Here is a 21,238-nt window from a genome sequence, read left to right on the forward strand (position 1 = left end):
AAACAACAACATGGAACGAAGTGTCCAAAATAAGATGTCAAGGAAACAGACAGCCTCTCCCAGCCAAAATATTTCTGATCCAATATCATGCTGAAGTGTGCACAGAAGGTACAGCTATCTGAACTCCATACTTGACCTGTATAGGAAAGAAAGAGGCAAATGAATGTGAAAAGCCATGCTAGATGTGTGAAGTGGGTTCTCAGAAAGTGGATAGCGCTGCATGCTTTTCTGGTGAATGCAAAGGGTGTCATTGTCTCGTCAATGGCCTCTTTAGGTTTCCAGATGGGTAGCCAGGTTAGTCTATTAGAGCAAAAACGAGTCTTGCAGCACCTTAAAGACTAATGAATGTATTCTGGCATAACCTTTCACGGATACTGTACTTCAACAGACCTCACAACTTTGTATATGTATTTTAAACTTTGTATAACGTATTTTAGTGTTTTAACTTCTGTAAACCGCCCAGAGAGCTTCAGCGATGGGGCGGTATAGAAACGTAATAAAAAACACCACCAACAACAACACCACAACAACACCAACAACAGAGAGACAGACACAGAAACCAGAAACCAGACCCTGTGACAGATTCAGATGCCACTTCTGTCCCCATAACTACTCTAGCAAAACTATTACAGGACCTAATAATGGTGTTCACAACATCAAGGGTTCATATACCCATTCTTCTTCCAGTGTGATACATATATGCCATCGTTTGCCAGCAACGCCCTACTGCATTCTAAAGAGGATGAACAGGCCAGTCTCTATGCAAACTAGTTGTTGTTCAGTCGTTAAGTCGTATCCGACTCTTTGTGACCCCATGGACCATAGCACGCCAGGCCTTCCTGTCCTCCGCTCTCTCCCAGAGTGTGCTCAAGTTCATATTCATTGCATCGGTGATGCTATCTAGCCATCTCATCCTCTGCCGTCCCCTTCTCCTTTTGCCTTCAGTCTTTCCCAGCATCAGGGTCTTTTCCAGAGAGTTTTCTCTTCGCATTAGGTGGCCAAAATATTTGAGCTTCAGCTTCAGTATCTGTCCTTCCAATGAGCAGTCAGGGTTGATTTCCTTTAGGATGGACTGATTTGACCTCCTTGCAGTCCAGAGAGACTCGTAAGAGTCTTCTCCAGCACCACAGTTCAAAAGCATCAATTATTCGGCGCTCAGCCTTCCTTATAGTCCAGCTCTCACAGCCATACATTACTACTGGAAAACCATAGCTTTGATTAGACGGACCTTTGTCGGCAAGGTGATGTCTCTACTTCTTACTATGCTGTCTAGGTTTGCCATAGCTTTCCTCCCAAGTAGCAAGCGTCTTTGAATTTCATGGCTACAGTCACCGTCTGCGGTGATCTTGGAGCCCAAGAAAATAAAATCTGTCACTGCTTCCATTTCTTCCCCTTCTATGTGCCAGGAAGTGATGGGGCCAGATACCATGATCTTAGTTTTTTTAATGTTGAGTTTCAAACCAGCTTTTGCACTCACCACTTTCACCCTCAACAAGAGGCTCTTTAGATCCTGTTCGCTTTCTGCCGTTAGGGTGGTATCGTCTGCTTATCTGAGGTTGCTGATAATTCTCCCAGCAATCTTAATTCCGACCTGTGATTCATCCAACCCGGCATTTCTCATGATGTACTCTGCATATAAGTTAAATAAGCAGGGTGACAATATGCTGCCTTGTCGTACTCCTTTCCCAATTTTGAACCAATCAGTTGTTCTATGTCCGGTTCTTACTGTTGCTTCTTGACCCTTGTACAGGTTTCTCAGGAGACAGGTAAGGTGGTCTGGTACTCCCATCTCTTTCAGAATTTGCCAGAGTTTGTTGTGATCCACACAGTCAAAGGCTTTAACGTAGTCAATGAAGCAGAAATAGACGTTTTTCTGGAATTCTCTTGCTTTCTCCATGATCCAGCGAATGTTGGCGATTTGATCTCTAGTTCCTCTGCCTCTTCGAAACCCAGCTTGTACTTCCGGTAGTTCTCGGTTCACATACTGCTGAAGCCTAGCTTGTAGGATTTTGAGCATAACCTTGCTGGCATGTGAAATGAGCGCAATTGTACTGTAGTTTGAACACTCTTTGGCATTGCCCTTCTTTGGAATTGGAACGTAAACTGACCTTTTCCAGTCTTGTGGCCATTGTTGAGTGTTCCAAATTTGTTCGCATATTGAGTGCAGCACTTTAACAGCATCATCTTTTAGGATTTTACATAGCTCAGCTGGAATACTGTCATCTCCGCTAGACACAAATCTGACAACTGGAATGGCAATATTCAAAAACCAGTAGGGGAACATTTCAAATCCCCCAGGACACTCTGCCAATGAACATAAGGTAGTCATTTCTGAACAAAGGAATTTCAAGGACAGATAACAATGGGAAACTGCTGAAGTACAATTCATCAAGAGATTCAAGTCTATTTTCTGTTGTTTGAAAAAGGACAAAGATTTTGTTTTTATCACACTACATATTAATCTGCTCACCACTGAAGTGATGTCTGTGTTATTGTTGTTCAGTCGTGGCCGACTCTTCGTGACCCCATGGACCAGAGCACGCCAGGCCTTCCTGTCCTGCGCTCTCTCCCGGAGCGTGCTCAAGTCCATATTCATTGCATCAGTGATGCTATCTAGCCATCTCATCCTCTGCCGTCCCCTTCTCCTTTTGCCTTCAGTCTTTCCCAGCATCAGGGTCTTTTCCAGAGAGTTTTCTCTTCGCATTAGGTGGCCAAAATATTTGAGCCATCTCATGTTTGACCACCTCCTCCAGCTGACCTTGATTCATTGATCTGACATTCCAGGTCCCTAAACAATATTGTTCTTTACATCATCGGATTTTCTTTTCACCACCAGACACATCCACAGCTGAGTGTCCTTTCGGCTTTGGCCCAACCACTTCACTCTTTCTGGCGCTACTTGGAAATACCCTCTGCTCTTCCCCAGTAGTATAATGGACACCTTCCGACCTGAGGGGCTCATCTTCTGGCGTCATATCTTTTAGCCTTGTGATACGTTCCATGGGGTTTTCTTGGCAAGAATACTGGAGTGGGTTGCTATTTCCTTCTCCAGTGGACCACATTTTCTCAGAATTCTCTGCCATGACCTGTCCGTCTTGGGTGACCCTGCACGGCATAGCTTATGGCTTCACTGAGTTACGCAAGCCCCTTCGCCACAACAAGGCAGTGATCCATGAAGGGGGACGTCTGTGTTACCACCCAACAATATTTTGTGAATGGCAACTGTTAAAGTAGTTATTACTGTCTGTACTTTTTTCATTTCAATTCTCTCTGTCCACACAGTTTACATTTCCCCCAGCCCGACCCCAGCCTGCGCATATAAATCTGCCAGTTTACAGTTGACACTTCATGCATCTGATGAAGTGGACACTGTTCACAAAAGCTTATTCCAGAGTAAACGTGTTAGTGTTTAAGGTGCCATAAGACTTGTTGTTCTCTTTAGGTTTGTCCGTGGTACTATATGCTGGTACATATAAAAAAAAAAGACCTGTATTATACTTCTGGAGAGGGGCAACAGATCACTAGAAGAGGCTGTGCTCTGCATTCTACAAGGTCCCAGGCCTGCTCTCTAATATCTCTAGGTAAAAAGGATTATGGCCATTGTGCCCTACACACAAAGCAATCTAAATAAGCTACGGCCTATTTTGATCATGTGAGCCCACTGTCTCTTTCCTGCCACGAAAGAGTGTTCCCCCAACACAACTGTTACAATGATTTAGCACCATTTTTCAATATAGAAGGAAATATTCTGGGGTTCATCTCCCACTCCCCAAAATGTAATTCTCTTTTTAGCAGATTTTATGAAACTAGTCCTTAAAAAGCCCTTTCCTCAACGTTTTTTGGGTGTCAGGAAGGATGCCTGAGATGCCACTGCCAGCATGAATCTGTAACTGAACAGACTGGGCTGCTGCCAAGATGGAGAGGTCCTGAAAGGCAAACCAATTCTGGACTGTGCTTCCTATCCTAAAGCAGGTCATAGCACAGTGCCAGCTTAGAGCTTGGAGAAGAAGCAGGGACAACTGTTTCTTGTATTGCTAGAAGAGAATCCAGTGCATCTGTCAAACATCCAAATCATCATAGATCCTCCACAGGGAAGATAAAGAACAATCACTTCTACAAACCTTTACTCGTTTGAGCTTTTATGCTATGAAATCCTATCATATATCACCACACACTCCAAGCACACAGTGGGCATATTTTTACCATTGTAGATAAAAAGCCTGAAATATGTAACGAATAATGCCAATATTTTCATGCAAATAAATTAATATTTAAATCAATGCCAAGAGATGTTCTCTCATCTGGTGGCTTCTTTGCCTGAAAAATAAGTCACAGAAGCTGAGCTGCACAGTTTACTGTATGTCGGTTCTAACTCCTTGCAATATGGCTCAGCCACGCAAGTCAGCTTGCCAAGCACCATTACTGCTGGGTGATGACTGGACACCTCAGCTGATAGACTCTGGCATCCGCCAAGACTACAGCTGCATATTTACATATACAATGACCTAGATTTGCATTTGCTATCACAACCTATCAGACCTAATTAAAGCAATGGAGCCCAAAGAGAGGATGTTAAATTACAGCATGAACAAAGAAGCAAACCCAGGTCAGACCAAAACATACCACAAACTTCCCTACTGATTAGGATGGCCCATTTTCTTGCCATATTTAGACAGATATTACTAAATGTGGTGTCTGCAATGAATGTGCTTAGAGCCTAAATGGTGGGGGGGGGACCCACTACCTGTCATCCATGTAGATGGTTCTTGTACACTTTCTTCGGCAGTTGAGAAAGATCCCTGAGAGTAGCATGCAGACTACTGCCGGGGGGTGGGGGGTGGGCAAGGAGAGGCATTACTTGTGTTGACTAAGCACACCTCAGCTGACATAAGGAGCTGCAAATCCTGCCTCCCAACAGTCATCTTCAGGGGGAAAGAGAGAGACCTGATTCACACAGTTGCAGGGTGGTTAATAAATCATGGTGACAGAGCACCCAGAATCCATGGGCTGTTGTAGAATTCTGGGGTGGCTTGTTAACCATGGCAACAAGCCATCCTGGCTGGGTTCACACAACACAACAATCTGCACTGCCAAGGGTAATTATGCTAATCCCCCCCAGCATGCGCGGCAGGGGAGATAAGCCATCATGGCTTATTTCCCCCACCGCGATCTTGCAAACCGGACCAGAATGGCCTGATTCACATGATCACAGGATGGTTGACAAACCACCCCACAATCCTACAACAGCCTGTGTGTTCTGGGTGGTTTGTCACCCACCCCAACAGGCCACTCTCACCAGGTTTGGACGATACAAGAAGCTGCACTGGCAAGGGTTATTAAACAAATCTGGCCAGTATACAAGTGCCACACACAGGGTGGTTAACAAGCAACAGTGACTTGTTAACCACCCTGTGATCCATGTAAACTGGGCCACTATGTGTGTGTGGAGGGGTGGTGGTGATGGTAGAAAGATGAGAACACTTAGAGATAGCTCATCCTTTAGCACTACTACCTGAGCCCAAATTCTTTTCTCCCCACTAAAACCACTGTGGGAGTGAAGGAGGAGTTAGATTAATCTTCCCTGCTCCCCAAAGCTCATCCTTCACAGATTCCTCATTCACCATATTTTATGTTCACATCGCACCCTAAAGGTGACCCAATACTAATTCCTTTGAGGTCTGACAGAAATTAAATTGAAGGATTTTTAGTCAACTGCAAATTCTTTATCAAGACTGCTCATCTTCTAACCAGTTCTTATAAAAATATGCCTCTTTTTACATTCCTCGGTGCCAGCAGCAAAATGTTTGGCTCCCATGCGGTGTATAGCTCAGGTTTTGAACATCTTTGCTCACATAAGCAACCTGAGGTACCTCCAACCTAAGAGGTGTTGGGAAATGTGTGGCCCTCCAGATGTTATTGGACTCCAACTCCTACCATCCTTCACTATTGACTATGCTGGCTAGGGGTGATGGGAGTTGCAGTTCAATAACATCTGGAGGGTCACACACTTCCCACCATTGGCCCAAGGTCTATGGATTTCAATCATCTGAAACTAAAGGTATTTATTTGTAGGTGGGCTACTGGTTACATGCAGCCAGTGTGTTGGATCAAGTCTTCCACCTCCTGGGCAAAGGGTGTGCCTTTGCATTTGCATGTCAGTGTGTCTTCTCCATCCACAAACATGACCAGCAACTCCTGTCTCAGAGCCAATTGCAGCTACTGGGCACCAGTTAAACACAAGGTTGATTGCTCAAGGCAGGAGTAATGGGGCAGGAGTAACTAACGTTTGCTTCCCTATTGGCCCCACACCATGGTCACAGTAGTTACTAGGCCACAGAATGTTCAGTACATTCTTGACTTAGCTGAAAGCAATTAAAACTGGTTAGCCAAGTATTTAAAAAAACTAACAACTTCAAGACATAATATTTTTGGCCACCAATACAAACGTATTTCTGTAAAGATACATTTTGTTTTTAAAGAACAGCAGACAGACATTTGTCCAATAAATATTCTAAAATCCCTTTAATTTTTTTTACCCAAACAAGGCAACAACTTGACCTGAATTTTAATTGTTTTGTTGTGTACAAGATTTTTTTCACCTGCTCTCTACAAAGCATCATTAATTTTTAGGCAACAGTTTCAATGCCTTTAAAGTTCAGATGTCATCTGAATGACATTTACTGAAAACTGAGTTCACCTTTAAAAGACATCCACAAGGGTATATTGGGAAGATTTAACATGCACACTATAAATTATACGTATGGAAAAGAATGAGTTAATGACAACTTAGGAGGCAGCCCACTTTATGATCTGATGCAGTGTATATCTATTTACATGGGTAAAGCAGGGGCAGAAAAAACATCTATGTTTTTGGTTTTGGTGTTCATTTTGAAACACACAAAGATACAACGAGTCACTACATGAAATCTGATTGAGTTAGGAACCTGTCTACTAGAACTGTCTACTAGTTCTAGGAACCTTAGAAAAATCTATAATATTCAGAGACCATAGCTATGACAATTAATCATGATGCTTTTGCATAGCTCTATTTTATTTATTTTAAACATTTATAAAGTTTTAGCTTCTGTGATCTGCTGGCTGTTTTAGCTCATACAATTTGTATATTAGCTATTTGCTAGTAACTGTGTTTTTGTAGTGGGTCTTAGGATTTTTACAAAAGATCTGTACACTGGATTTTTATTGGATTATATTTTATTTTATTTTTCAATTTGTACAATGCCTAGATAATTTGTTTTATAAGGTATTTAATAAATCTAAATAATATACTGCCCTTCAAAAAAACTTTCCCAGGGCACCTTACAGATGTTACACACACACACAAAACAGTACAACAAAATAATCACAACACAGTAAAACAATAAAAATAATAAATAAGAGAGCAGCCATAATATCTGACATGGTGAGGGCACCTGAAGAAGAGCCCGTGAAGAAGATTTCATGGCATGCATAGGCTTATATGATATAGGCTTATATCCAATGGGTATCCTGATCTGAAGTAATGAAAGGCTTTAAACGGTAAGCACCAACACCTTGAATTCAGCCCAGAAGGGAACCGGAAGCAAGCACAGGTATTTCAACACTAGCAAGATATGTTCCCAGTACCAATCTATGACACAGATTGCATTATGACACCCAGACATTGTAGGTTAAAACACAATCAAACACTGGCAAAATACTTCGCTGTGTCATTGGGGTGTGTGTTAACTGTGCCAGTACTGGGAAGGAAGAAAAATACCAATTTGAGAGATGAGGACAAGAAGCAGCTCATCTGCTGAGTAGTTTACTCCACAGTACATAGCCAATTAAAGGCAACTGCAAGATGCACCTGACCTGCCTTGTCAGCCCTGTAACATGCCTCCAACCTGTACCATCTGCACTGATATCACATGGGAACCAGTAAAGCTGTGATATAGCATGGTGTTACTACACTGAATATTGCAATGCAGTTGCTCTGAAGAGAAAAAAAATCCACATTTAAAATATACTAGACTTGGAGAAAAACGTATGGACAGAAATTCCACATGTTGGGCAATGAGTGTTGCCTTGTTCACAATATAATGTGTGTGTATTTATTTTTAATTTGGTGCAAGTGGACCTAAGACACAGTTATTATCCATGAATGCAACAGTTCACTCTTTTAAACTAATTTGGAAGCAAGAAGAAAACAAGCAACACACCCGTTACACCAGGGGTGGGCATAAGGTAGATCTCCAGATGTCTGGGAGTTTAATTCCCAGAAGACTCTGCCTGTATGGTCAGTGGTTAAGAATGCTAGGGGTTGAAGTCCAAAACATCTGGAGATCTACTTTCTGCCCACCCCTGCCTTACACCTAAGGAATAATCCAGTTCTTCTACAAGAGAGAATACACAAGTACATACAAGAAGACATTAACACTGCAACCCTTGGTAGAACACATGCCTTACATGCAGAAGGTCCTAGGTTCAATACCTGGGATTTCCAGTTGAAAAAGAAAAAGGACTCTTCCCTGCCCAAGACTCCGGAGAAGTGCCCATTAGAATATGTATTTATGATACTTCTATACTGCCCATTAGCCAAAGCTCTCTGGGCATTTACAGTATATAGTACTGGGTAGATGGAAAAATTGGTATAAGGCATCTTCCTATGTATCAACCATGCATGAAGGAGCCTGCAATGCCTTAAATTAACACACACTTTGGAACAGACAACCAAATTACAGGGCTCCTTCAGAAGCCATTTTTATTGGGATACTGGTATAAACCTAATTTAAGTCAACACTAACGAAAAATAATTTGTTGCGCTAGCTCCAAGCACCTAACAAATGACATGATAAAAGTAACAGGACTAAATCAGTGGGCAGTAGAAATAATAAAATGCAGACTTTTAAAGATGTTCTATTCTGAGTTATTGCCACCTTGAAGCAAAGAGCATTCTCTCTCTTCCATCCTACACCAACGCAGTATTGGTCTGACAACAGACTGGCAGCGATTCTACACAGCCCTATCTATGGTTATATATTCACTTACTCTAATTAGAAAACTTCTAAATAGAAAGTTCTATTGTGAGTCATAAGGAAAAGGTTAACTAAAACACTAAATATAAATACAACAGACGAGTGGCAAGGGATGGTTCTAAACCACCTCTTCAATTCTTCCGGGACATGTTTTCAACAAACTGTGACACACAACCAATTTATCTGTCAATGCTGTAACTTCATACCCTTTCCTAAAACAGTCTCCTTCCCACCCTCAAGGAAGAAAGGCACAAAACAACTATTACTATATCCTCCCAAATCTGCATAGTCATTTAGAATGCAAGATATTAAGACTGAGGGAGGATAAGGCTATTAATGGCTACTAGTCATGATAGCTATATATTACCTCCATTATCAGAGGCAGTATGCCTCTAAATACTAGTTGGTAGGGAACATGAAAAGGAGGGAGCTATTGAGCTCATGTTCTGCTTGTGGGCTTCCCAATGGGCCATCTGGTTGGCCACTATGGGAACAGAATGTTGTACTTGATAGCCCTTTGGTCGGATCCAGCACAGCTCTTCTTGAGTCCTTATGTGTGGATAATGGCACTCCAAAGTTTTCAGGCTCTGAGTGGGTCACCTTATATTTTTACGTAGGTGTCTGTGATATGACGTGGACAACATGATGTTTAAACCTTCCCTGCATACCCCATCCTTTCAGAACCAAGATCATAGAGTTACAAAGGTTCACATGATAATCTACTCCAAACCTCTGGAACAGCAGGACTCCCTAGGCGTATTAAAACTCAGGTCTCTCTTTTTATTATTTCTACATCTTATTGGAATACTTCAGATGAAATCCAATATAAATGTTAACAATCCAGATATCAGTTGAAAACAAAGTAGCATGAATAATCTCAAGTCAGCAAGCCCATAATATAAATCCCCATCAGGACCATACTCAAATTAGCATATCACAGATTACACACATAAACACTGGCTTTATCTAAGGACTGCTAACAGTTTCTGTAAACTATAGAATTTTTTAATCTTCCCCACTGATAATTTATCTTACACTTGTTTTTAACAGAGTTATCAAAAACCTATGGGTTGTATTCAGACTTAGCCATTGTTAAAGTAGACCACTGAAATCAATGGAACTTAAGTCTAACTTAAGCCCCATTGATTTCAATGAGTCTATTTTAAGTATAACTAAATCGGAACGCAACTGTATTAATATTATTATTATTAACATTTCTATACCACCTCATAGCTGAAGCTCTCTGGATGGTTTACAGAAGTTAAAATATTAAATACAATATAAAAAGTTTAAAAGCCATATACATAAAAGCACACAGACAATATATGAAAGAACATATAACTAAAAACAACTTTGAACAGTCAGTCACAACTACAGATACATCTAGGACTGATTAAAACTCATCATGTGCTGCCAAATGCCTGGGAAAAGAGATAGGTCTTAACCTGGCGCCAAAAAGTTAACAATGTTGGTGCCAGGCGGACCTCATTGGGGAGCTTGTTCCACAGATGGGGGGCCACCACTGGGGAGGCCCTCTCCCTCGCTGCTGTCTTCCGAGCTTCCTTTGGAGGCGGCACACAGAGGAGGACCCTATGGGTTTCTTGAAGATCAGATAATTGCATGTGAAATTGGTTTGCTTATCTATGAAAAGGCACTGCCACTGGGCCCCTAAGTGGATCATGTTGCAGACCAGATCCAGTAAAACAGCTTCTTTGAAAATGAGAACTCTGGAGATTTTCTCCTTTTCTCTTATTTTATAAGAAACTTAAGCAAACAAACAGCATAATTTTCTGATGATACAACTGACTTAGAGAGAAGGCCTAACTACTACTGACAAAAGCATCACACGACTTTGTTTCACTTTCCTAAGAAAAACATTAACCCTTTAGAGTTTCAGCAGTTCATTAGTACTTGAGCTCCACTATAAGGAGTAGAAAATAACTCTTGAGCATGTTGCAGAAACTGCTGCCATTACAGGAAAGGAAGCAATTCTATGTATATGAATACAGCAGCTCTATATAATCACACTAACTTGTGAAGTCACTCTTTGAAGAGTTTGACTCTGACCTGTGACATCTGGACATGCAAGATGATGGTGGGGATGTCCAACAAGAAGCTAACTTGGAGCTTTGAAGGAGTCAGCTAAAAATGTTTTTGGGAAGCCAATTCTGCCTTTGTCCACTACCACTCCTCCTGAGGAATTACTATGAGGAAGCATTGCCACTGGGCCCCTAAGTGCAATGTTGTCTCCATGCCCAGAGATGCCTGCCACAGTAACTTCATCCCAACTCTAGAATATGGATATTATGAAAATCCAGACAAGTATCCTGTCAGCAGGATGAATGAACAGAAAAATTTCTTCAGTGACTGATGAAATGAGCAGCTTCTATGAGTCTTGTGATCAAGAGGAAGAGGATGAAAACAGGTAGAAACTAATGCAGCAATGCCCATTTGAGAAAGCTTCAAAGAACCTGGCAATGGACTGCAGGATTTGTACCTTCCTGTTGCACAAGAAGCAACCTAGGCAATGGGCCAAGCAGCTGATGGTCATTAAAAAAGCTCCAAGCACAGACACACGCTGAGATGTTTGCAATGTTGTCTGCATGCCCAAAGAGGCCTGCCACAAGAAGCATTGCAATTTTCATTGCAAGGAGTCAAGGCCTTGGGGTTAGCAGTGCTAACAGCAAGCTGGACTGGCTGGTGATAGAGGTAGAGAGTATTTCTAACAGAGGAGAATGGAGTGGAACAAAGGCCCCTATCACGCCTGTGCTCATGCGAAGTGGACCATGACAGGAGGTCATCTCAGGCCAAACAGATGTCTGACTGACAGTGTGGCAACTGCAGAGAACTGCTCTTCTGTGGCTTGGAGGGAGGCTCATGAGCATGGGAAAGTCAAAAAGAGGTTTACCCAGGTTAAAGGATTCTGCAAGTCAAGAAATTGGGAGGAAAACCACAAAGATAATCAGCTTCTCCAAGAAGCCACCATCCACTGAGGACACCAAAACATTCTCTACTAAGGAAAACATCCCACGCTGTAGCTAGTTAAATGCTTTGGTCAACAGTGCTAGAATGAATGTTGGTGTCATTTAAAGGGGTTATCTTTCAACTCTTCAGGAATTTCATGCCAATTAAGGTTGTTTGTATGAGACTTATTTTCTTCTCCCTGATAACGTAAATATAAATAATCTTATTTGTTCTTTTCTTTAAAAGCTCTTCCCCCCAGCCCACAAATTGGATGATGTGTCTGCTGATCGTTTACAATCACTGAATTCTATTTTGCAATTTACATGTTGCTCACACCTTTTCATTTCTTTGACTGTCTTGGAAGAAAGCAGCCTTTTCCAACCTAGGGCCCTCCAGATGTTTTGAACTACAGTTCTCATCACCCCTGACCACCGGCCATGCTGGCTGGAGTTGATGAAAGTTGGGATCCAAAACATCTGGAAGACACCAAGTTTGGAAAGGCTGTTCTAAAGAATCTATCATGGCAAATACCAGTGCATAATGGATATCTTCTAATATATCTTGAGCTACTGCAGTAAAATGACTCTCTCTTGCGGACAGGGGAATTACTTCTGGTATATCCTTTCCTTACCACCCACTGAGACTAATAATAGAATATACCTAATGTATCCATAAAACCAACCCTTTTTTTGAAACAAAGAGCCAACATCTCTAAAATAATGAATCTGCATGTGTTAAACTATCTAATAATACACAGTGAACCACTTAACATTAACAGCTACTACTGTAATCTTACTCTTACCAATATGAAAGTATTAAAGACTACAATTATATAAACAGAAAATTTCAGAAAATCATTCAACTCAAAGCTCCATCAAATAACAACTAATTCCATTCCAATAATGCTGCAATAAACTACTGCAATCAATAGACATAATGTATTCAATAAACTCAATAAGTCTTGAACAAGAAGATCAGAAATATTTAAAAAGAAGCTCACTGAAAGAACTGAATGAGTTCCAGAGTACAACAGGTCTCCCTCAAACAGACAAGGAAGGCAATTCCACAGAATCCAGAGGTAATTTGCTCTATTGCCCAATTCTTGGTACAGTCAAGAATCTTTCTTAATATCCAATCTAAACCTGTTTCACAACACTTTAAGTATACTGCATACTGTCCCTCCCTCAGGAGCCCTGGTCAATACTTTCTGCTCTTCAAAAAGAGCTTCCAAGAGATTCACAAACTGCTATCACATCCTCCCTTTCAATCTTTTCTCCAGCAGTCCCAGTTCTTTAAAGCCTCCCTTCAGGACATGTTTTCCAAACCCTTAATCATCTTCATTGCTCTCCTTCTTTCATTTCCAGTCCAAGAGTGTAGAGACAGTTAAAAATTTAACAGAGGACAGGAGAGGCCAAATATGCATTAAAAATGACCACATGTGACAATGCGGTATCCTAGCATCAGGCCAACAGGAGAACACAGAATTATTAGCCACTAATTACACTTAACTATGCCATTACAAATTCCAACATGTGCTCTAAGTTACCATGAATGTATCTGCTGTATAAGAACACTTCCTAATCTTGTTCATGAAATAATTACATGGGCTCCATCCTGCCAAATGAGACTGTCATTAACCCTAATTGCTCAAAATGTAACTTGGCTAATTCGAGGAGATCAATTACTATTAAATGTCTTAATATGACAAATTGCTGCATTAGGGGAGGGGGGCTGTACTCACACAGGGTATTTCAACACAGCGCTGAGCACCATGTGTTCACAGGCAACTCATTGTTTTTGTAAATCTCAAAGCTGTGCTTTGCTTCTGCTCTCTTAATGAACTAGCTTAGCAACAAATGGTGAGACTTTCTCGATCTGAACACTGCTGTTTTTCTAGGAGCAGCCTTGGCCAATCCATAATTCTGCAGCATTGAGCAGCAACTGCAGCCCACTGTTTAAGGGAAACTGGTACTAGATTAGGACTCTAGATTAGGACTCTTCAGCATGCGTGACTAATTCTCTCACTAGGTGCAAAAAAATGTGACCTGTCTCTTAGTCACCAAAGACTGTTAAACCTTTTATTACTGCTATTGTCAAAATAGCTGCAATTGATGCAGAGAGCCGAAACTGATCTAACTAAGAGTAGTGAAGAAAAGATTGAGATACAAGGTGCCAATTCAGTTTAGTGTAGCCAAAAGTGGAAGAGATGGAAGGCATCTGGAGAAAGAGGCCACATGAAATGTTTGGGAAGCAACAGCAGTGGGCATATAGTTGTTCTAGATGCAGTTTCTTTTAGGAAGAACTTGGGCTTTAATTAATAAAAAACCTCAAGCTTGGCTTGAGAAGCAACAGGATTTATCCATTCAGATATACATTTATTTGTGCAGATATATCTGACTCTATTCCAGGGTTGGGGAATGTGTGTGGCCTTCCAGATGCTGGCAAGCTGCAACTTCCATTAGGCCTAGTCACCATCCCAATGGTGAGGGATGATGAGAGTTGTAGTCCAACAACACATCCCCCATCCCCGCTCTATTCTATAATCATGGAAGGAAGAAAGGATGAGGCAGATGCCACCTTCAGAGAATATCTGAATTGAATGGGCCATAGTATTAAGCTGATGTATTTATTACTACTCCTGCTTATTCTGCAGGCTTTAGTTGATTCACAATGTAGTGTAACAGTACAGCTGCTGAACATTACTACAAGTGCAACCATTATCCCAACAACATTTAAATTCTAACAATAGATCCATATGTGTTTTCATTAAAATACGAACAGTTCCTTTGGCCTCCCTTATTTAATTATATATAGAGCCCCCCTTTCTTCCAAGTAGCTCAGGGTGGAACACATATCCCACCCCCGCTTTTATCCTCCCAACAACCCTGTGAGGTAAGTTAGTCTGAGAAATAGTGACTGGCTCAAGGTCACTGAACTTCATAGCTGAGAGATTTGAACCCAGCTCTCCCTGGTCCTAGTCGGATATTCTAACCCCTACAACCACACTGGCTCCTTCAGAGAATTTCAGCCACATAAAGAACAAGGTCACAGCTAGTATGATGTGTTCCATTTGATGGAGGACCTCTTGCTTAAAGTACAGGTCGTTGGCTATTTTTCTATAGAAACATTTTAATATTGGCAGAGGTGGAGGGAGAGAATGAAATAAGCTGCTTAGATCCAAAATGTTGGATATATTTTAGAAGTTGCTAACATGGATAACCTTAAAATCCTCAAGGAAATAAGCCAAGAAAGAAAGAAAAATGGCTGCTTACTTGTGTGTCATGCTGGTATTCCTGGCTTGCCACTTTGCAGAGTGGGTTGTTCTGGTCCCCTAGATGATGCGGATGATTGTGTTGTCCTTCCATGGTAACATGCCAGACTTGTTCTACTGAAACAAGAACACAACTGTGTCAAAGCAAAGGCACTCGCATATCTGGAAATAAGTAGGCTAGTGGGAAGAACCAAATAGCATCCTTCTGCTCTGGTGAAGTACATACTAGTAAGCACTGAAGAACTTTTCTTTCCCCACCACAAGGAAGGATCTCATCAGCATCACAAGCTCAACATCCCACATGACCTTGTCTTTATAAGTCAGCCAGCAGAAACATTAGCCTCTTCTCATCTCACTGCCATTCCTGCCTCATTTTCTTTCACTGCTTGTGGCAGCTCTGGCGCCCCAGCCCCATTTCCTTAGGATTGTGTGTGCACATACATCTATGCATATGTGCAGCACGATAAAGAAAGCACAGCAACTGGGACTGGGCCGCTGTCATCAGCACAGGAGGGGCAAGAGTCCCCAAGAAGTCAGGTGCTGACCTGCCTCACACTTTTACTGAACACTGCTGGAGGACTGCCAAAATTCCCTTAATTGACTGGAAGATCTCTTTGTGGAAGACTTGATCCCATAACACATGCCCAACTGCTGGAAAGCAAAGACAACTACCCCCTTTGTTTTCTTTGGGTTTTTAAAATGTTTTAAATATAGCATTGTCAAGTTTTGGCTCACAGATCTTAAGTGGGGGGACGACACTGAGGGATCATGAGAAAAAAGAACTTTCTATTTTTAAAAGCAGCAGTTATCCGTCAAGAAGTCATTGATCAAATCAAGGTAACTTTTTAAACAATACTTGTTTGTAACTATCCTCTCGTACCCCCCCCCCCCATCAGCCCTAATGCTTCAGAAAGAGAACCACCACAAAAAATGTTAGGCTGCTCTTATGGCCATTTTTTAGTTAAATGTGACAGTTTAAACATATGAAAATTACACTACAATGATTGGACCCGTTCGTATAACTACATTCATGAAAAGTTAAGAACCTAAGAAGAGCCCTGCTGGATCAGACAAAGGGTACATCTAGTCCAGCATTCTGTTCTCACAGTGACCAACCAGCTGTTGGCGGGAACGGAAACCCAGAAGCAGGACATGAATGCAACAGCACCCTCCTGCCCATGTTCCCTAGCAACTAATGTACCTCTGATACTGGAGGTAGCATATAGCCATCAGGACTAGTAGCCATTGATAGCCTTCTCCTCCAGGAATCTGTCTAACCCTCTTTTAAAACCATCCAAATTGGTGGCCATCACTAATGTTATTATAGCAGATATCTATTTAGCAGATTTTTGAATAATACCAAGTCCCTTTTTCCTTTTAAGAGTGAAAAGCCTCTTCTTGCTCAAAAGAAAAAAGAGCTACTGCCAAGTTTAGCAGTTTTCAGGTGTGTGAGTGACCAAGGGGAATGGTGGTTCCAGAATGAGGTAAGCCAGACAAGAGATGTGCCATGTCTGACGTTTAATATGAACTGCCATCAGGTGCTTGTAAGTACTTTGTAAAATGAGTTATTACACAAACCAGCTAAAAAGCTTCCCCGCCCCCGTCAGGTGCATGCTATTGCCAGGGAAACCTCCTCTCTAACTTATCCTGGCATCAAATTATTGTACCATGACACACTTCACCTTATCAGTCAGTGCAAATACCGGATGTTGCCATTTCCAAAGTGCATCACCCAGGCAGCTGAGAGGGATGACTGTGAATCCAAATTCAAGAGGACGCTGAGAACAGCGTGCAGGCACCCAGACGTTACCAGCACCCTCACACATTCCCAATCTCTCCCAAGCTTCTATCAATTCCTTTCCAGAAGCACAACTGTTTCCTGAAGCACTCAGAATCAAGAGAGAAGCAGCAGTAAACCCAGGGAGCCTTAAAAAGTAATGCTCCCCTGGAACAAGTTTGTGAACATAGATTTTAAAACAGATATAGCACTTTGTACAGCATGGGAAAGAAGTTAATCATCATATAAAGTAGAGAGGGGGATAAATTCTAGAGAGGTAGCCACATTATCCTGCTGCAGCAAAAACAGAATCCTGTGGCACCTTAAGGACACACATATTAAGGCAAAGTCCAGAACTGCAAGTTTTGTAGGATAGCCTGAAGTTTAGTTTCAACAGCCATAAGAGCTTTAAAGAAAAAGCTAGAACACTAAGACCACTTCTGATTTTTCTTTTTATCAAAACAGATCTCAAGATCAATGTTAATAAACAGAGACATCAGAAGCAGCCTTCAAAGTCCACATCTGGGCAACTAAATAGCAGACACTTTGATCAGAAAGCATGTAGATATATAGTCACACTGTAAATATACCTTCAATTAGGTTCCTATGGAAATGAAAGGACTAAAATGGGGAGCACATTGGGTAGGCAAGAAACTTAAAGCTCCAGTCTAGGAAGCAAAGTGCAACTCATTCCACTTGACAATGTGAATGGCTGTTAATTTCATGATATACTTCTAGTCTTATTCACTAGAAATGACATCATGTTTACAGTGTAAAGTTTCCCTAAAGACCAATTCCAACCCAATTTTAGAAGCTAGAAGATTATATGATGGTACATAGTCACATTCTGAGTCAATAGATAAAAGGGAATTTGGTGTATACTGCAACTGCTGGGAATGGGTAGAGGTAAAATCTAGACCTGTTACAAAATCCTCAAATGTCCCTACATCATGACGGGTAAGAAATTACCAGGCTGTTTCGATGTGACTGAACTGCACAGTTTTGAAGAAGCACAGGAAGTAGATGACTAGTTGCATGTAAGAAACTGAGAAATGAACAGCCAAACCTAATTTGCAAGTCTATCTGTAATATTTCTAAGTCCTTTGAAGCTGTCAAAGTTTTATCATCATCCACACACTGTTTTATATATTGCAGCAGCCTATAGCTTTTGTGCATACAACTAGATACTTCTGTTTTGAATAACACAAACTTTTGAAATAAAACAAATACAACATTTCAGAAAGGCTATAGAGATTACACAAGGATGATTTAATATTTTCCAATATTCGGGCTTGACTTTATCACTCATGAATTGTATGCCGCTCATGTTAAACTATAAGAAACATTTAGATACCAAAAGGGCACATTCCAGCTCTCCAGGTAAGAGTGATGCCTTCACAGCCACTGAGCAGTGACCTACCTCAGTGTTTAAGCAAAAACACTCACTTTTGAAACTGAGAAGCCATGTCAGTAAGCAACACATACGTATATACACAGCAAGTATGTTCCTAGGTGGCTCACACCTCTTTCAGCGCTGCAGAGAACACAAGGTATATTTGCTTACTATGAGAGAACAGACCACAGGGAGAGTCATTAACAGTTCAGGGCAGTGTAGCTGCCACAAATATTTCAGCTTGGCTAGCATGTGTTTCAAAGCATCTTTGCTTGCACAGCTTTGGAAAGAGTAACGATGAAATATCAGTTTTGAAAAGCGATATGCATCAGCTCACATGACACCAAGGCTGATCCTCGCTGACACCTAAGGGACACTCTGTACTGCTCAAAACTGGCAGCTATTCTGGGATGTTGGGGGCAAATATGTTATAGGTAGATTACTTCATAAGACACGAAGGATGGCATGTGGAAGATGCACACTCTGTGGGTGGCATATACCTATTTCTGTAGGTAACAAAGTTACCCTCAGTAAGAGACTCCATAGATTTTACTAACTTTACTTTTAGGGCATGCCACCATGGAACATGGAGCTCTAACCACAATCCATGGATATTGTTTTATATTTGTATTAACCCAAGAAAACTTAAATCTAGTCCTCCCTCCCCGAACAGAGATTAAGGCACCCAACAATTTATAATCTTATTTTCAGATGCTGATAAACAATCACCTTTTAGTGTTGCCTGCTGTTCCAATTCCTCGCTGCTGTCTCAAACAAAATACTATATTATTTAGTTGAAAGTTGCAAAATATTTATTTTTCCACCATTATTAATTCAATTTTCAGCATGTGTATAAAGTCCTAACAATAAGCATTTCTTAAGAATCAGATACACAGCACTTCAAAGTCATGCCTCATTTTCCCCTTACAAGAAGCTTGCTTTGGAAGAGAGAGAATAAATCAAAATAGAAGTCTGACTAACAGTGCAATCCTACACGTTTACTCAGAAGTAAGCCTTATGGAGTTCACTGGGATTTGCTTCTGAGTAAATCTGTATACAAGAACGTTGCCAAATGTGAATTCAAGTTGTAAGACAGGCAACCAGATTTTGAATTTGTCCGGGGGGGGGGGGGGTCCTTCATTAAAGGCACAATCCTGTACATGTTTAGACAGAAAAAAGTCCTACAACTTTTTTCTTGTAAGATTTTTTTTTGTTTAAGTATGCATAGGAGTGAGACCTTATCTTTTGAGCATTGAAAGATACAGGTGACCTTCACTCAAAGCAAGGTGGATAAAAATCTCTTCTTTAAAAAGTTAGACATTAAATTTTAAATTGTTTAAAATTTAAATACGTTTTTAAATAACTTTACATTTTTAATTACAGTAAACATTGTTAATGACCTGTTTTAAAAGGAAATCTAAATTTATACATACATCTCTTAGAATTGAATCATTACTATCTATCAAACACTGCTAAAGGCTGCTTTTCGATATTAACTACCCAACCTCTGAGGTCAGGCTCTATAAATGACACAAGGAACCATATATTATACTTATTATTATGGGCTACCTATTGGACCAAGACACTAACAAGTCATCAAAGGCACTAGAATTCAGTACATGCCATCCTGTAGCTTTGCATTCCCCAACCTTGCGCCCTCCAGATGTTTCAGACTATAATACCTACCATTCCAGACCATTGGCTATGCTGGCTGGAGCTGATGGGAGAAGAAGTCCAAAACATCTAGAGAGAACCAGGTTGGGGGAGGCTGCTGTAACTCATGAGGAACATCCACTGAGCCCTTATTTCTTTATTTCACAATTATTTTTAGGCTGCCTTTAAGGGTAGAACTGTAGCAGCCATATCGGGGGTCAGACTAAGTAGCCTCATGCAGTCTCATGCTTCATGTTCTTGCTGAGCTCTTTCTCCTTTGAATATATTGTTGTAAGCTGATGAGACACAGGAATTCCTGATCTTGTCAAAGGTCATACAATTGTATATCTTGTTCTCTGCTGTTCTCTTCTGTTCTCTGCTTATCATGGCTACCCTATAACCCAGTTCTTGTATTATAAACAATGGTGCTAGGAGAAGAAATGTTGAGGACTGCAACCCCACATGGGAGGGAGAGGAGGAGCCGTTTCCTATTTGTCACAATATCTATAAAAACAATATGCTGATGTAAATCGGGGCTTCTGGCTCTTTGGAAATGATTCCAGCCTTAAGCCCGCGCGTTAAATAAAGAATCTCTTTTTCCTTCACTCCGTGGTCTCTCTGACTCTGGGTTCTGCAACAGAACCCTGTCAAGGCAGCATACAAGACAAAAGTACAAAAATATAAGAATATAATAAATAACTATTCAGTAAAATACTATAAAAACAGTTAACACCAATAAAACCTGCAGCCCATCAATTATGAAAAGGCCAGGGAAAACAAGTGGGTCATCAGAGCCTTCCTGAAAACCTAAAAAAAGTGACCTGATGAACCCCTTATGGAAGCTGATTCCAGAGAAGCAGTGCCACCACTGAAGTCGCCCTCTCCCTTGTACTCGCCAGCCTAGCCATCCTTGGTGGTGGGCAAGTGAGAAGGGCCTCTTCTGATGACCTCAGACTGCAGGAAGGCTGGTACAGAAGAAGGTGGACCTTCAAGTAACTTCAGCTCAAGCCATTTAAGATTTAAAGTTAAAACTAGCAGTTTAAATTGGGCTCAGAAATGCACTGGTAACCAATGTAGGTGGCGCAGTAAGAGCGTCATATGAGCAGATTGCCCAGCCTGGGCAGCTGCACTCTGCATTAGCTGAAGTTTCTGAACCATCTTGAAAG

At 41.2% G+C, this 21,238-nt stretch overlaps 1 protein-coding gene and 1 pseudogene across 11 annotated transcripts in view; one reads left to right on the forward strand and one right to left on the reverse strand.

Annotated features, from left to right (window-relative positions):
* The window catches only part of NEK6 (NIMA related kinase 6), a 99,698-nt gene that overhangs the window by 49,442 nt on the left and 29,018 nt on the right, over positions 1-21,238 (reverse strand). For 6 of the 11 annotated variants that reach the window (XM_084821102.1, XM_084821098.1, XM_084821100.1 and 3 more), the window contains exon 2: positions 15,251-15,366. In XM_084821102.1, coding sequence (XP_084677228.1) covers positions 15,251-15,343 — 93 coding nt within the window. In that variant the 5' untranslated portion in view covers positions 15,344-15,366. The remainder of the gene's footprint in view (positions 1-15,250; positions 15,367-21,238) is intronic. The other 5 variants (XM_084821101.1, XM_084821093.1, XM_084821099.1 and 2 more) reach the window with 1 other exon arrangement.
* Positions 262-12,160, forward strand: LOC146335782 (actin filament-associated protein 1-like 1 pseudogene; annotated as a pseudogene).

The sequence above is a fragment of the Heloderma suspectum genome, chromosome 14 (genome assembly GCF_057233095.1).
Source record: "Heloderma suspectum isolate Gila_16-S chromosome 14, 16-S_ref, whole genome shotgun sequence".
Lineage (NCBI taxonomy): Eukaryota > Metazoa > Chordata > Lepidosauria > Squamata > Helodermatidae > Heloderma > Heloderma suspectum.